Here is a 16,668-nt window from a genome sequence, read left to right as displayed (position 1 = left end):
CAAGATACAATTGCAGTGCTGTATACTGAGATATATCAGTTCGTTTGTATTATTTGAAAAAGGGGATTCGTCGTGGACCATGCAATTGTTGAAAAATTATTAGCAAATGAACCCAAAATTGATTGCGAACGTTGGGAGGAACTTTCTCCGGCACTCCAATTCAGGAACAAGGAGGAAGAAACCAAAAACTTTTCCTTCCCTTTCCGACACTTGCATCCCTTTTGGACAACAAAACTTCCACTCAAATGAAAATGGTGAGTGGTGTCATTTACCCATTCTCTCCTTTGTTAAAAAAGGGAAAAGGGTTTATGTTCCTTTATGGTTTGTTTCAAAATTAAATGATTGGTATCCGATCAAGATTCTGTGATGAACAAGAGTGACTATATAATATATATCTTCACTAAAAGTGGAGGTAAACAGGGGTGACTATAAAAGTCAACAGTGAGTGGTGGCAAATTACCAAAAGGAAACCTTAAGAGAGAGAGAGGGAGGAAAGTGAAGATCACTTAAACGTAATGTCAATAGATAATTGAATCTTAACCAGTAAATAATTGAAGCTAATTTTTAAAGTATAAACATTCTGTTGAGTGACAATCGATGTGGAGACATGGGTTAATCACCATTAAGTTAAAGTTATGATTAGATATACAATACGTATGTAAAGAGGCAAGAATTGTTTGGTGAAGGATGTTGACATTAAAATTATTAAAATAATTATACAAAATATATAATTAGAATATTATATAATACTATATATATGTGCTTGGAAGGATTTGGGTATGATGGGCTTTTCAAATCAAGCTTTGATAATCAATCCAAGCCTAGTCCAGCTAAAAAATAAATATATTCTTGTCCATGTCGCATTTTTTGAAAATATGTAAACATTAATTATTATTACAGTCTACCCAAGTTTATATTTAAATATATACATTGTACTATAATAGTGTGCAAAATATATACTTTTTCCATATTGTATATAATTCATATAAACCTAGCCCACTTTCTCTCTCTGTCTTTCCCTTGTATAACGGCACCCAATATTCAACAATATTATAATTGGTCCCTTTGATACGCAAAATTCCTCAATGCTTAATTGTAATCTAAACTAGTATCAAACTCAAATTCAAAACAAAGATAGATATATAATTTGATTGTTCAAAACAAATCTCAATGAGTTCTCATCTTTTTAAAAATAGAGAAATTTTTATAATGAATTCGATCACTAGTGTGTTAAAATTTTATTTTCAATAAGGATAATTCAAGATATATTTGATGTCGTTTATTATTTCTCTTATTTTTTATGAATGTAAAATAGTTATAACTCACTTCACATCATCTACCTTGTTCGTTTTGATACTTCACATCATCTACCTTGTTCGTTTTGATAATTCACATCATATATTATCTATGCAATTAAGCTTATGGAAAGAGGTAAATCTTACTAATATATATGAATAAGACAACCTAAAATGAAATGAAAAAAGATTTTAATAATGCATTAACAGATAAAAGAAAAACAATTAACTCAATATTGTTATTTTATTTTATCTTCTCATCCATGAATTTTAACAAATACGAACAAGCAATCATATATAATATGGCTTGTAGAGTCAACATTGATATGACTCTAGAAATCTTTAAAGAAAGTTTTTTGTGGTTTCAGTGTGAAGTTGATAGTTGCATTGGTTCGAAACATCAGAGGTATACTATATTGTGTCAATGAAATTAACTTGGCTGGCCATCTCCATCTACGAAATTAAAGCCAGTGTTTCTAGGCTTGCAAAAAAGAATATGACAACCCCTTTTGACATTAACCAAACCATTTCCATATCCACGTTTTGGCATTCTTTGGTTTGCCAACAATGACCACAAAGAAGAGAAAAAAGGTCGTAAAAGTTTTTTCTCAGCATTGACAATTCAGTTGTGAATGTGTCATTAAGCCCTTTGCTATGACTAATCTTTGAGTTTTTCCTATATAATTTGCGTTCGTGGACTCTTCTTAAGGTGTTTGCTCAACCTTGGATCATATCGTAGCGGTTAGTCTAATTCACTCATTTGTGTACCTCTCTCGACTTCTCTAAGCTAAATCTGTTAACTCTGAAACGTCCATGGCTAACAATTACCCACAGTTCGTAGCGGAGATCACGTTCTTGTCAGCAGAGAATCTGAAGAAACCTTCTTTCGCTCTCTTGTCCCGACGTTTAAGACCCATCATCTCCATCTCCATCTCCAAGTTCAACGGCAACAACCCACGGGCTGATAACAAAGGTGATGTTCTCACATTAGATGACAAGTTTCTTGTACCGATAGAGGCCAACTTCTTTGCCAATAGATGCTCTCGTATACATCTCCAACTACACACCACATGGCTCCTTGGCCGCCAAGCTCAACTGGGATGGTGTTGGATCGGCGCTGATGATATTGGGGCGCCGCCGGTGGGCTCAGTCCGGTATCTGAGCTACAGGCTACGGTCTAAAGATGGTACAAAGGGTAATGGTATTGTTAACCTTAAGCTCAAGTTGGACAGTTATGGTTGCCCAGCGAACTCACGTCAGGAGGTGTCGCCTCGGAGCAATTACGCCCACAGAATCAACTGGCCGGAAGAGAGTTGATCGTTGATCACTCCGCCCATAGTTGCTTAATGTTTATAGTAGTTTTTTTAAGAGGCGTTCTTTAATCTTGTTTCATGCAGCTTTCTCGTTTTCAAACCTTCTTTTTCTTTCATTTTCATTCTTCTTCACTAGAACCAACAACATCCGCTTTATAATTTGTTTGTAGGAAAGTGACATTAATGCTGAAAATACTAGTGGTACGGCAAGCTACATGAATACGATAACCATCGTCTTGTTAGAAAGGCCATGTATTAAATTCCAAAGAAATACGAAGTATAACATGTTAATCATCTGTTCTTTTCGGAAGAAACTAAAAGTGAAATGCCGAGCAGATAATTTCCATTCAGTGGGCATCATGTCACTGATATATGCCCCCCAAAAAATGGTCCCATATTTTCTTAAGTTTCTGTGTAACAAAAGAAAGCCAAATGATAACCTAAGATGAAATTCTTTGTCCACTTTTAAGAGTAGAGGGTAATTGAGATGGATTCAAGTCAAGCTATGACATCCTCAGGTAAACTGCTTAACTATTTCAAAACACAAACTTAAGATTCTCACTCCATTCCAACAATTGCTTAATCTGAAAGTCAACTGCACTGATCTGTGCCGTTTATCAAGAAGGGGGGGTAAAATATTAAAAAAAAAACCAGGAAATGAACATTTGTTTCCAATTTAATCACTATTAAAACAAAACTTGATACCTAGTTATCAGGGGCCTCTTAGTGTTCTGAATTTGTCCGGGTAGATTTACATGAAATTGTACTGACCGCATTACTTTCTCAGGCAAGTTGTATACATGTGGCCTAACTACTGTTACCTTTTACTTGCATCGAACCACAAAAAAAATTGGATTTTGAGGACTAACCCGTTACCAAGCACAAAGAAACTGCTATAAAATGCTCTCCTGAAATTTGAGGAAGACTAATGAAAGCATTTATAAAAACACCAGCCTGCAGCTACATTACCTTGCCACATTTCGGATTTCGTTTGTTGCGCCTTGAAGTTTCTTCTTCATCGACTTTAAACCACTGTGGCCTTTCTTGGTCCAGTGAATCGAGGTGCTTCGCTTAAGAACATCTGATATAAGAGGTGATCTCGAGGTTGAATCCCTTGATGGAGCATCATCATAATCTAGTCAAAAGTTGAACAGTTGAAATTTCAGTAGCTGAAACTTCCAATGATATCCATGAAATAATCAGCAATTCCGACTCTCAGAATGTAAATTATTTCAAGATACCCTTGGGTAAGGTTTCCATCTAAAGTATGATGATAATCATACACTGCTTAAATTTCTAAACATCAACTGAGCAGATATTTAGACCTCATTTCTTGACCAAAGTAAAGAAAAGAAAAGAAAAGAAAAATTCCTCCCTTCCCCTAAAACCAAACCTGTGATATTTCAGATTACTTCCTGATGAAAATAAGCCCAAGCAAGAAACGCTGGGATCATACAATGGACTGCTTTGACTTAACATCAATTAATAAAAGTAGCCTGATAAAGTATGCAATCTTAAATGATACGCATCACTCTGTTTCTTGCATAGCCTTCTCTTTTAATTCATTTATATTGCTGAAATAAATTGTTCGTATATTTGTTCGAACAACCAAATTGGATCAAATAATCATTTAGCATGTAAAAGACAAGCACTGATACTTTTTGCAACCACATTGCATAGCAAATATCACCTGAAGACATTGGTAGCTGGTATTGCACTTTTAGGAACTTTGATGCCTCCCTATCTTTCTTGTGGCATAACACTCGTACTAAAGTGTGAGCATCTCCCAAATGCAAATGGTCATGTTTGTTTGAATCTAGTCCCATTGAAATGATCTCACTTGCAGTCATCAGCATTTGAATAACAGTTTCGGTCTGCCAAAAAGCAATGATTAAGCTGCTATACTAATGATTCACTTATAGATGAGAGACCCTCAAGTATGAGCTAGAAAACCTGAAGAGAAAACATTTGAAGAATGCGTTCAGCAAATTTTGCTTCCTGTTCAACTAATGAGCGGGGAAGGCCTTCTCCATCAGCAATGAAGAATTCCTAGAGCAAATCAACACAGATCTATCAGCTAGCAAAACATATCATAAAGACGATAACATCCTGAATACATGCAGCGAGTTTGGTGGAAAAGTTTGTTGGCTATTAACTATGGATGTTACTGACCATCAACTGCATATGCAGATGGTCACACAAGTCTTCTGACCATTGGCTTCAAAAGAGCACATGGTTACCAACTTTCAGTGAAAGGTTAAGTACAAATACAATCAGCACCTATCTTTTTGCAGGAACCTGTTAACTGACATAGCTAGAAAGATCACCTTTACTCAACATTTCCAGCCAAAACATAATTCTAGTTCAGTAAGCAAGTAAAATCATAGCCACTGCCTCTTGTTTTACCATACCATAAAATGTGAGGAGACCATTTGACTAATGGCTTTAGTCATTTTTTTCCTTATTCAGGAAAACAATTATTAAATATCATTCAGAAGAGATCCTTTCATTTTCTTTACTTCAGGTGGGAAGATGGTGGGGTGGTGTCTTGCAGCTTTACAACAAAAAGACACAAACCTTTAGCATCATAAGGTCTTCTTCCATAAGGATGCTATCTGAATCAGAAAAGGCACGGCAAGGGCCTCCATCAAGCAATACCCAAACAAAGCCTTCCTGAATCATCAAAGTAAACAAAATTAATACCATCAAACAAGGGCCCTAACAGGTCAAAGAAGAAGGCGAACACACAAGGGCATACCAATGAAGCCTGATATACGCTTAAAACCACAAGATCTCTGACAGAATCATCAATCAAACCACATACATTGTCCAGCACCTGCATTCAAGCTAGCCAATATTAACACAATATATCTCAACAGGGGTAATGAAAAATTAAAAACTAATGGAAGTGCCGTAAAAAAGAAATTGTAAACACACATACCAACACACATAGGTGCTCAGCAAGAGAGAGAGAGAGAGAGAGAGAAAGAGGGAAGCCATCTACTTTAGAGTCTCACCGTGTCAAAGTCGGTAAGGAAATTTTCCAAGCGAGCACTTTCAACATTGTCACGATATAAATGGAACAGGAACGCGTCTCTAAGGTCCCAAAACACAACTCTTGTTCCTAGTAGTTGAGATTAATAATAATATTATTATGCATAAAATTATCTCAGTAGCTTACATGCCAAAGCAAAGTAGAAAAGGATGAATAGACATCTTTTGGACGCTATATAGTTTATAAGGTTCTTTGTAGCAATAATAGATTTAGTATGCTAAAAGAGTGTGTTACCCGCAGCACCAATGCCATGGTTCAACAAAGATGTATTTTCCAAAAAGAAAAAAAATGAAAATAAATATAAATGTTTTTTTAATGACAATCATTATACAATAAGAGCTAATTGGTTTCAGTTAACAGATCTTTTATAGTTGAAGGTTCCTGCAAAATAAATAGACTTCAAAGCTAAGTTTGATCTCTGTCAAACTAAGAATTAAGTTTAAGACAAAGATAAAAAAATCATTAGATTAGAACATAAATAGAATACTTAAACTCATATTTACAGCCCTTAAAAGAAAATTCAACTGGCTCACCAATCAAGTCACAAATCTTTCTGCCAGTATCTTTAGCAGTATCCCTTATGATGTTAAAGGTGGTTACAAAGAGTTCATCTACTGCTTCATGATGTGATAGTGAATCACTCTCCAAAATCTCCACAGGCTCTTCTTTAGCTGGATGAAACAAAGAAGACTATCAAAGTTATACCAATCAACTTCACTACTTCAATTATCACTGGATACAACCACCAAAAAGTGGAAAAAGGAGGGAATAAAAGAAATAAAAAATCCTTTAAAGTTCTTCATATCATCATTACGCAACAATCGCCTAGAATGTCCTTGCAAATCTCAATTGCAAAGTTTCTTTTCCCTTCAATAGGAAAGTTTGTGCTGAATATGACAACTGCTGTTAATGCTATTTCAAACTAGTTCTATAGTCCATCATCTCGTATAATTGATCATTCATCTAAATAGCCAAAACTAGTGCTATTAATTCTTTAAACCATATCCATAATGGTGTGGTTCTCAAAGATCTTTTGACATATCTACACCCAACTTCACCTAGTAAATACTTCTTATTGTTTGTACTATAGCTTCTATGCTCATAGATGTTACTAGAGGAAATTAAAGGAAAAATAAACTAAACAAGATCTATAAATATAGACTTACCCCGTCCTTGATTAAGAGATGGCCTCACAAGCGCCCAAGAGTTTCGAATGCCATCTTCAAGTAGGCCAACCTGTTTCTGAATATACTGCATGGAAACAAGAAAAAAGATGCAGGCATAAGTTTTGACAATGTACCGAGAAGTTTAAATTGTGATACCAAGGCTATAGATATATCATTAAAAAAATACAAACTATTATCGAAAATAAAAGCTAGCAATACAGATAAACATTGAGGAGAGATTAAAAATAATTATCTCAAGCAATAACACAGTTAAAGGCCCATTTTGGAATTCTCAAACTGTCAATCTAGTTATAAACCAGCCTTTAAGTATTGCATAGTCCAAATTTGAACCAATTCTAAACCAAATCTTTTAAATTGTGTAACCAATTTGGCAGAAGAAAATTATGCAACTGGCTAATCTGGAGGTTTACAAACAAAAACGAATGTTTCAGACAAAAAAAAATAAGAAAAAAAATTGAGTCATCCAAAAATGTTAGAATATCACCAGGACTAGATCAACACCCGATAGGTATAAGAGTAAATACAACTGAAAACAAGTTACATCGAATACAAAAATTCTTTGAAGACAGGAAAGCAAGTTGGGTACATTATGCATTGGTCAAATCGATCTCTAGCCTAACGTGAAAACCAGGTACCCAGATAACCTGATGATGAAATGGTGGATATTGGATTCCATTCAGCCTGAAATTTCTTGACCTAACTCAATGCAGGGTTAGCTCATACTAGATAAATTGAAATGGCAGTTCTTAGCATTCAGCTTGTAATTTCTTGACCTGAACTCAATGCAGGTTTAGCTCAGACTAAGTAAATTTTTGGTGGAAGAAATAGAATTTCAACTTTTATCTTGATGTGTTAAATTTTTTATGTTCTTAAAAACCTGAAACATATAAATTCCATAATCCCTAAGGATAATTTCTCCAACAAGGAGATGACACCCTTACTTTGTTTGTTTGTATCAAAATGCATTATAAGATCCAACTATTAAAGGTTTTAACGATGGTTATACTTACCTGAAGGGTGTTCAGCCGGATACAGAGTTTAGGTATTGTCAATTCATTCAATCTATCAAGCACATTGTCATCTAAAACTGTGTACTCATTCAACCTTTTCTTAATTATTGGAATAACTGTCTCAGTGTAACGAGTCAAAGGAGGGGCTGATGGATAGAGATGATTCTTCTCAACTGCAATATTAAAGGTATTATCATCAATATGTTCTCTCTACATAAAATAAGGCAAACATGAGCATATTGACTTGAATGAACTTACAGAATACAGAAAAAGCAAAAACATTAAGGTTCTTCATTAATTGCTTAAACAATAATCTTGAAAGGGCATACGGAAGAACTCCATGATATTAAAAACAAAACATAAGTAAATAAATGAACAATCTGCCTACATAGCTACCACTAGCCAGTTAATTAGAACAAAAGAATTAGCTACACCTTAAAAGAAATATCAAGGATTTCAAAGAGAATGTAACTACACCTTTGGGAATAGAGAGGTCCTGCTTTTAGCTAATAACAAATAGTAATCACCATCAACAAGATAATTGCATTAACAATGCCCAACTTTTCCAAGCACGATGAAATGAGCAAAAGTAAGAAGCAAAATATAAACAATACCTAACTGGTTGAGCACTCTTGACAAATAACCATCCAAGCTGTGAAATACTATAGATAGAAGGGCTTGTAAATGTGTGATATCCAGAGGGAGATTCATCCCGAAAAGTTGATCCACAGTCTGAAAGTTAACACAGTTATGAGAGAGAAGCAACAAAAGAGACCACAACCAAAAATGTAACTAAGCAAATATGATCCAACTATTACCATTTAAATATAAAATAACAGAATGCAAATACATAAAAAGGAACAACTACACAGTTATTAGTATCTTCCCAAGTGGAAGTTGTTTTATGTTTTCGATTTAATACTTGTATAAGTTAGTAAGAGTGAAGATTCCCGAGGCAAGGGTATGAGCCAACAAAGAGCAACTTATAGAGACGGAAATTCCCATGTACATAAATCACACGAGAGTTGCCGCATATCTAACCAGAAATGGCATACCTCCTCTAGTATCCTAAAAACTTCAATTATGGATGCTGCCTGCCTTTGATGAAATGACAAGGGCTCCCAGTCCTGCACATGCCAAAAGACCAGAAGTATTTCAAATGTTGTTCCAGGCTTCCAGCTATTTTAATTTGAATCAACTCATGATGACTGTCTATTAATGGGACTAAGACAGGATGTTAAAACATGTTTTCGTTGAACATCATCAAATCCAATCAAACATCAAAAAAAAATCTTCCTTACAATTTCCCTAGCTCTGCTCAAATAGGTAGGTCAGTTTTGTCATCTTGATCAATCACTCATTGATGAAAGAAGCCCATGAGAAAAGAACCAAAATATATGTGACCACACCACAACTTTTGGTGGGAGTAAGAAAGGAAGCACAGTGAAAGGGAAATAGAAAATAGATGACATTTTGTGCGTGTGCATGTATGTGCGTGCATGAAAAAGCCCACTGCTGACAAAGAAAACAGGAAAGAAAAAACAATACAACAATATCAAAGACACAGCAAACAAGAGTTAGAGACTAAGGAAAAAACAAGTCCTTTAGTCCATCAAATGTTTCATTTTCTCATCTTTCTCTTTACAATTCCTAACCCAGAACAGGTACAAGATTATACAGTCTCAATATAAATTGATACCATCCTACCATCCAGCAAAAGAATAATTTAAAAACATCATCCTACTCAGTATGGAACCAACCTCAAGATCCAATACTCTTCCAGTCCATTCCAATATATGAGCATGCTGACCAATCACCCAATCAAGAATTATTGGCCCCGAGACTTTTTCAATCTGCAACACAAGGAAAATTAAAATTTAATTCTCCAGCTAGGCATCACGTCATTAGCTAAAGCCTTATAAGAAAAGCACTTTTTTTCTGAAATGTTTGGCTCCTATTCCATGTGGAACTTTTTCCAGCCAGAACAATACCATTACCCATGCCATTACTTACATTGACCAAAACAATGTTAAATTAACAAAGAAGATCACATCCAAGACCATTAAAGCCCTGAATCAAAAACTTCTTTGATCACCAAAAGTTCAGAACAGCAAGTGAACCACTACCGATAAGCAAAAACATGTATAGGAAAAGCACTTTTTTTTCTGAAATGTTTGGCTCCTAAACATTTCCATGTGGAACTTTTTCCTGCCTGAACAATACCATTACCCATGCCATTACTTACATTGACCTAAACAATGTCAAATTAACAAAGAAAATCACATCCAAGACCATTAAATCCCTGAATCAAAAACTTCTTTGATCACCAGAAGTTCGAAACAGCAAGTGAACCAATACCAATAAGCAAAAACATGCCCAGCTATTGTACATAATCTCTGATCCCCCCCCCCCCCCCCCCATCTATTTCACTGGTCCTGTCATTCTTAAAAAAAGACCTATAAAGCTTGCTTATGACATAATATGGATCATCCTTAAATTAAGATCCACGGCCACTCAGAAAATGTAGAATGTTCAAAATATCAGAATCCTGAGTTTAGGAAGCATTTAATTCCTTAAAGAAAAATGATTGCTTCTCCATTAGAAAGAAAAACAAAAGCTTGTAATCTACAAATCATGAACAAAAAACAATGGCAGAAAAAAAAATGGGATATTGCAGGAAGTAAAAGACAAGAAGAACTGCAAAAACACATACAAGTTAAATGACAATGCAGACATATAGGACAACAAACATGATTCAAAACAGTTAAAACTTGATAGGCAATACGGTATCAAAAAATGCAAAACAACCTGATAATGGTCCAAATATGGCCTGACAGAGTGGTGCGCTGTCTGTTCCTCAAAAGCAGAAGTATAAAGCTGGCCAAGTTTCTGATCCAGCATAAAAGCAGCAGGAAGTACTGATCTAGCCTCTTCAGATAGAGATGAAACTCCCTTTAGGAATGGAATCTACACATCGACAAGAATAATTTCCCAATAAAGATACAACTTACTAGTTGACAACTACAAAGAGATTCGGTTAATTTCAATGAAACAAACCAGTCTTTGCCCATAAAACTGGTGCAATCGCTGCATTGAGATCGTTATAGATTCAGGAGACCAATGGCGAAACACTGGGAAAAATATATTCATCTCCCTCTCAGCAACCAGTCTTAGTTGGTTTGCTAGTAGAGCCAAAGGATGTGTCTTTTCAACTTTAGATTCAAGAATGGATTTTGCCACCTAACAACATAATTCAATTAACTATCAATAAAGAATGGGAAAAAAAACAAAATGACCTTGGATTACAAAAGAGACTCACCTGTCCAATTGCAGCTTCAACAGATCTCTCCACATAATTCTTAATTTTTTCACCAGAAGAACTCTTTGATCCATTCATAGTTAACTGCATGGAGGAAAATTGTCATTAGATATACGTAAGGTCTGTCACCAAAATGGGATGAGACTTTCACTTGCTAATAAGTGTAGAAAGTGCACACCAAATCATCCAACTGAAAAGTGCTCAGCCATAAGAAAAACACAGGTTCATGACATGAGTCTGGTTAAAATTGCCCACTTACAAGGGAAGGGGGTGACACTAAAATGAAACAGGATGAAAACTGTCACGGAAACAAGTCAAGACATCACCAATTTGATCCTCCAAACCAATATGGCCTCAGTAACAAGAAAATAGTATCATTAGTTTGTTGACTTATTTCATAATGAACCAAGTGAGGCTGTACTCAAACTTAGAAATTTATTTAGCAAAGCTCAAACCATTGGTAATAAGCTCATATTGAACTTGAATTTAGCTCAAACTTTAAATTTATGTCAATCTGAGCGTCAGTTTTTTACTGGTCCAAACTTTTAAAAACTTATTGGGTTATTAAATAACATGGTTTGTTAAACAACCAAATATGCATATGATAGAGTGACATCATGGCAGACTTAACCTTAATCTCAGCACCATTGACAGAAGTGAGCATTCCTATCGCTGACGCCAAAGCCATCACCCTTCTGAAGTTAACAGGTTTCTGGGAAAAAATGTTCAAAGTTTAGGGGGGAAAACCTTTGAAATTATGAGCTCATTTTAAAAGATGATATTGAAAGAACCCCCAGGCATGTACCTGGAATTTTCACACATAATCAGACAACAAAAAAAAACACATAAAATAAATGTATAATTATTTAACAAAATGGAGTGTTGGCAAATAGAACCAAGAAAATATTACATGCAATTTATTAGCCAATTCATATGGCAGAAAAATAAAGTGTAACCCAACCAAGCTAAACTAGAAACTTACCTCACTGAAATATAGATGATAGTCTTGTAGTCTACTATCACACCAAGTGCCTATGGACAGGAAAATAGCCTGCACCAGATTTAGGTTTGTTTCACTGCCATTGCATTTCTTCAAACATATTATACCATCCATATATTGCCCTTCATTCCAGTCATCTTCTTCAGCAGATACAACTCTCTGCAAGGGGAAAACAGCATGCTCCAACAGAGTGCCTTCATCTGTGCCAGCAAACTTCAATAGCAAAAGTAGCATTATGCGAATGGTCAAAAGCTCATACCAAAAGATATTTTAATATGATTGCCAAGCATAAATAAGTTCATAATTAAAGCCACAAGTGAAATGCATATAATTCATATGGTCCAGACACAACCAAAAAAAGGAAATTTGAAATTTCATCTTTTGCACAAGAAAACAAAAAAAAAATACAAATTATTCCTTTCACAATATGATGACTGAAGAATGTAGTTATGCAACAAAAAACAGAAACATTACAATGACATAAGACATACCTGTTGAACAAGGACCCACCCATATAAAGCATTATGCATTTTCTGAGTGATGCCTAAAGTGGACCATGTCAGTTTGATAAGTGACTGAATTGCATCAGCTTCCTAGCATAATTTTAAGAGTAACAAACTAAGCATCATAAAAAGCACGAATACTTGAAGATATCACCAAAGCTGTGCAAACAAAAAATCAAGCCAACAATGCAACTAAAGGGTCTAAGTTGGTACCTCTATGAGTTGGCCTTCATCAAGAATGTCGAACATGACATAAAGTAATTTCTCATAAAGTCTAATGTTCAAATGATAAGCAGCATGCCAGTAATAGGTTTCATTTTGGAGACCAAACAGGCCCTGCTGAGAGGAAACTTTTGATGCCACCTGTCTAATAAATGATATAACCTCGACTCGTTGAGAAGGAGACATTGCAACATCCCATTCCTAGAGCATCCAATGAACAAGAACGTCCTCATTTTAAAATGATAAGTAAGTGATAATGACAATTGAGGCTACTTCACTGATACATCAAAATAATTGTCCATGAATATCAAAAACCCACAAAGAGAACATACCTTTGTATCTCTAATCTTTGCAAGACAACTTTTAATGGTTAAACGTTCAGTTTCTGGAAGTTTAGCAGAGAAGTATAGAAGTTCTTCTAACATATTCACCTAAAACAATAATAAAACAGCACAGTCAGTCCTATGATTGAAGAAACTCTTCCATTTTTCACTCTTTGTAGATTTTAATAACTAGACAACATTTAGGCTCAACATAAATGAACACAAACATACCTATTTCACATTTTGCAGCATAATTTTGGTAGATATAACTCAAATATACCATATAATAGCCCTAATGCTTCACTAAGAAAGTACTTTAGGCTTAATCGCTTTTTATTGGAATACTTTTTGATATCACCAACGTTGCCCAATGCACCATGATTTCAGCGAAGTGATCCAAAAAGTACATCCATAAGCCAGCACTGCTATTGTTGCCTTAATATGTTTAGCTTTCCAAATACATTAGTTAAGTAGCATTGACTCATGTTCTTAGCTCCAACTACAACCATATTTAGTTTCTATTGGGAAAAGACTGGTACAAAACAGTACATAAAGCTGACAATTACCTGTCTACTCTTCCATTGAATATAAGACTTTTCATTAAGAAAATCAGATCTGAAAATGCCAATAAGGAGCTCTAACGAGATCTGAGGAAGATCAATTTGCCCACATGTTCTTCTTGCAGCCAGATGTACCATATTTCGCCGAATGCATCCATCCATTGCTTCTGAAATCTAGTAAAGGAGCAATATTTACTTGTAAGATTTAATTAGCAATGCAAGAAAGATAAAATGATTAACAGTTGAGACAAAATAGCATGGTTAATTCATAATTGACTAATAAAAGCTACTAATAATTGTCAAATAAAATATCTGAACAGAAATAAGAATCCTCATATTTTTCCTTATTCAATATCTAAGGTACATTTATTTAGTCCAGATGACAATTACTTCAATGGATGATAACAAAAGTTCAAGAGTTAGAAATTCACATGTTTTTACCAGCAAGAACTTCATAAGTACTAATGTAATTGACCCATGATTATAAACAGACAAAGATCAAGTCTTAACACCCACAGTCAACATTACATATACCAGATAAAGAAAGTTTTTGCAAGATTGGATAGTCCATTGAACATGGATACTAACAATAACTTAGAAACTTTACTGTATTTTCTCAAACTCCCACACCTATATCCATAAGATATCAAAGCTACACCAGAAAAGAAAAGATTTATAGCTTGCCTGCATCTGTGCACGGATAGTATCAATAAGTTCTGAATGTCTCTCTGACAACTGAGGTTGCAAATGGGGTTTTTCCCTTTTACTCTTTAGTCTAGACAAAAATTTAGAACTCTTATCCTTCTTTCTATCCTCAACTGGACAAACTTCGACCCTGATAACAACAAACAAGAGATAGAGACGGTAAGCAGACATCAAATCAAGAGGCAGAAATGTTAGGATATATATCATTGGATTGCATTGAATTTACTAAACTAACTCACATTCACGCACACAGACAGAGAAAGAAAGACAGTACCCAGAGAAAAGCATAGATGCAAGCAATAACTCGTAGGCTGATTCCCGCAAATCATCATCAGACAATCCTTCAAAATTCCTGAAGCTATGTATCAGTTTATTCAAACAAGAAAAGCCAGGACTCAAGTATAAAATATAGCCTCTAAGCATCTCTACCACATCGTGAGTATAAGTAAATACATGATAGGAAATAAAAACTTAGACAACCTTGTCACAATTGTTTTAAAAGTCTCAAATTAAATCGTTAAGCGCCAAAGAAATACAAGTTTATCCAATCAATACCTGTTTTCAGGGGGGGTAACCCAAGAGAAGGAATTCCGGAAGTCTCTAAAGGTGCCCTTGCTACTGCTGTTTCTGCTTTGTGTTTCAAACCATAGTCATCCCCAGACATTTCAACATTCTTAAACTTGGAAGAATCCAGCTGACCAGATGAAGATGAAGCATGATTAGTAGTTCTGCTGACAATAGTTGGAGGCACTCGTCGAGGAGGAGATCCAGCCAAATCTGGATCAGAAGTAAGAAAATACGAATCCCCTAATTTAGAATGGATCTGCAATTTAAGAACCAAGGAAATAAAAAAATAGTAATAATAGTAAAACAAAGTTTAAGTCATTCAAGATTAATGTTTCAGAAACACAAGGACAGATATATCCTCAATAATTTGTAGCTTATTTTTTGTCCAGTGCATGATACCCTGCATCAAAGACCAAACTCAGTATTCTCTACACTCTAATGGCACAAGTTACACAATGAAACATAGAACTTCAAAATTATAACTCTACTTTTTGTCTCCCTCTTGTTCCATGATTAAAGAAAACTACAGATAAGATTTAGCTTTAACAACTCCTCATTCCTAATAATAGTTATACTTTTCGAAAACCTAATCTCATATTATTCGGCAACTAACAAAGGAAATAAAAAGTATATACAAATTCATTCAAAGGCGTAGCATTAGTAAAAGACTTAAAATACTACTAAATTTTTGCAGGACATAAAGTGGTTCAGTACCATTATTGGATGAGTAGATTCCGCATAGTACTTCTTAGTGGCTTCAGAAACATCAACGATGCCACCTGAAAATATTTCAGTATCCAAACACTCCTTTACTCTCAGAGAAAAAAGAAACATAAGAAACGTGACGGATATTAACAAAAATAATTCTACAAAATTTCAAATTACTTTTCCACCTGAATTCCTTCTTCATTTTTCTTTCTGACTCCATTTTCTCGATAAATAAACGTGACGTAAAGGGAGACATACCGGATTTAATGCAGTGAAGGATGTAATCGGCACTGATGGTGTCGAAGTCGGCGTCGGAGAGAGAAGGAGTGGAGCCAGACGGTGTCCGAATTTCCTTGATCAACCCGGAAGAAAACAAGAACTCCAAGAGCTTCCGGCGATCGCGACGATAACATTGCAACAGAGAGTCCTGTTCCATCTCCACGTCCGGCTTTACAGACACAACTAAAACAAATCACAAATACAAGTTCATGTGTTATGGACTTAATTTTGAATTTTCAGGTGCTAAAAAGAAAGCAGAGGTATAGAAGGCGTTTGGACTGAGGGAATTTTTTTTTTTCTTTTTCCTTTCCACTTTAGAGAGTGGAATCAAAAAATACGGTTTCATTACACAAGAAAATGTCTATTTCGCGGAGCGCGAAAAGCCGACTCCAAAAGGACAATATAGACGGCGGAGATTTTATCTTTTCCAGCCTTTTGTCTCCCATATTTTGCTTATTTCTACTTCCGCCATATGTATTTTGGTTATTTCATTTTCAACCGACCTACCTTTTTATTTATATCCGTTGGAGTCTCCGGCTTATTAATCGTATGTTTGAGTTATTAAATAAACTAAAAAGAAAAGAAGACCTGCGCTCCCTAAAATAGAAAGGAAATGAAAATT

The 16,668-nt window shown here is 35.1% G+C and overlaps 1 protein-coding gene across 3 annotated transcripts; it reads right to left on the bottom strand.

The window, feature by feature from the left end:
* LOC18606468 lies at window positions 3,101–16,634 on the bottom strand. Of its 3 annotated transcripts, none has more exons than XM_007040084.2 (26): window positions 16,026–16,557; window positions 15,774–15,838; window positions 15,048–15,315; window positions 14,767–14,833; window positions 14,472–14,622; window positions 13,794–13,961; window positions 13,237–13,335; window positions 12,896–13,105; window positions 12,671–12,772; window positions 12,162–12,392; window positions 11,811–11,891; window positions 11,180–11,263; window positions 10,918–11,100; window positions 10,669–10,827; window positions 9,621–9,713; window positions 8,916–8,987; window positions 8,475–8,592; window positions 7,861–8,033; window positions 6,830–6,914; window positions 6,197–6,334; window positions 5,626–5,732; window positions 5,367–5,444; window positions 5,186–5,281; window positions 4,562–4,657; window positions 4,299–4,482; window positions 3,101–3,743 (listed from the first exon to the last, which is right to left on the bottom strand). In XM_007040084.2, exons 1-26 carry the CDS (start codon window positions 16,201–16,203, stop codon window positions 3,574–3,576), a joined length of 3,456 nt encoding a protein of 1,151 aa, XP_007040146.2. In that variant the 5' UTR covers window positions 16,204–16,557; the 3' UTR covers window positions 3,101–3,573. The 3 variants fall into 3 exon arrangements, with proteins under 3 accessions (XP_007040146.2, XP_017973354.1, XP_017973355.1); XM_018117865.1 differs by having other exon boundaries at window positions 15,048–15,269; window positions 16,026–16,044; XM_018117866.1 differs by lacking the exons at window positions 3,101–3,743; window positions 4,299–4,482 and adding an exon at window positions 4,781–4,826 and having other exon boundaries at window positions 4,571–4,657; window positions 16,026–16,634.

The sequence above is a fragment of the Theobroma cacao genome, chromosome 3 (genome assembly GCF_000208745.1).
Source record: "Theobroma cacao cultivar B97-61/B2 chromosome 3, Criollo_cocoa_genome_V2, whole genome shotgun sequence".
NCBI lineage: Eukaryota > Viridiplantae > Streptophyta > Magnoliopsida > Malvales > Malvaceae > Theobroma > Theobroma cacao.
Note: the sequence above shows the minus strand (reverse complement) of the source record. Positions and strands in the feature narration are given on the sequence as shown.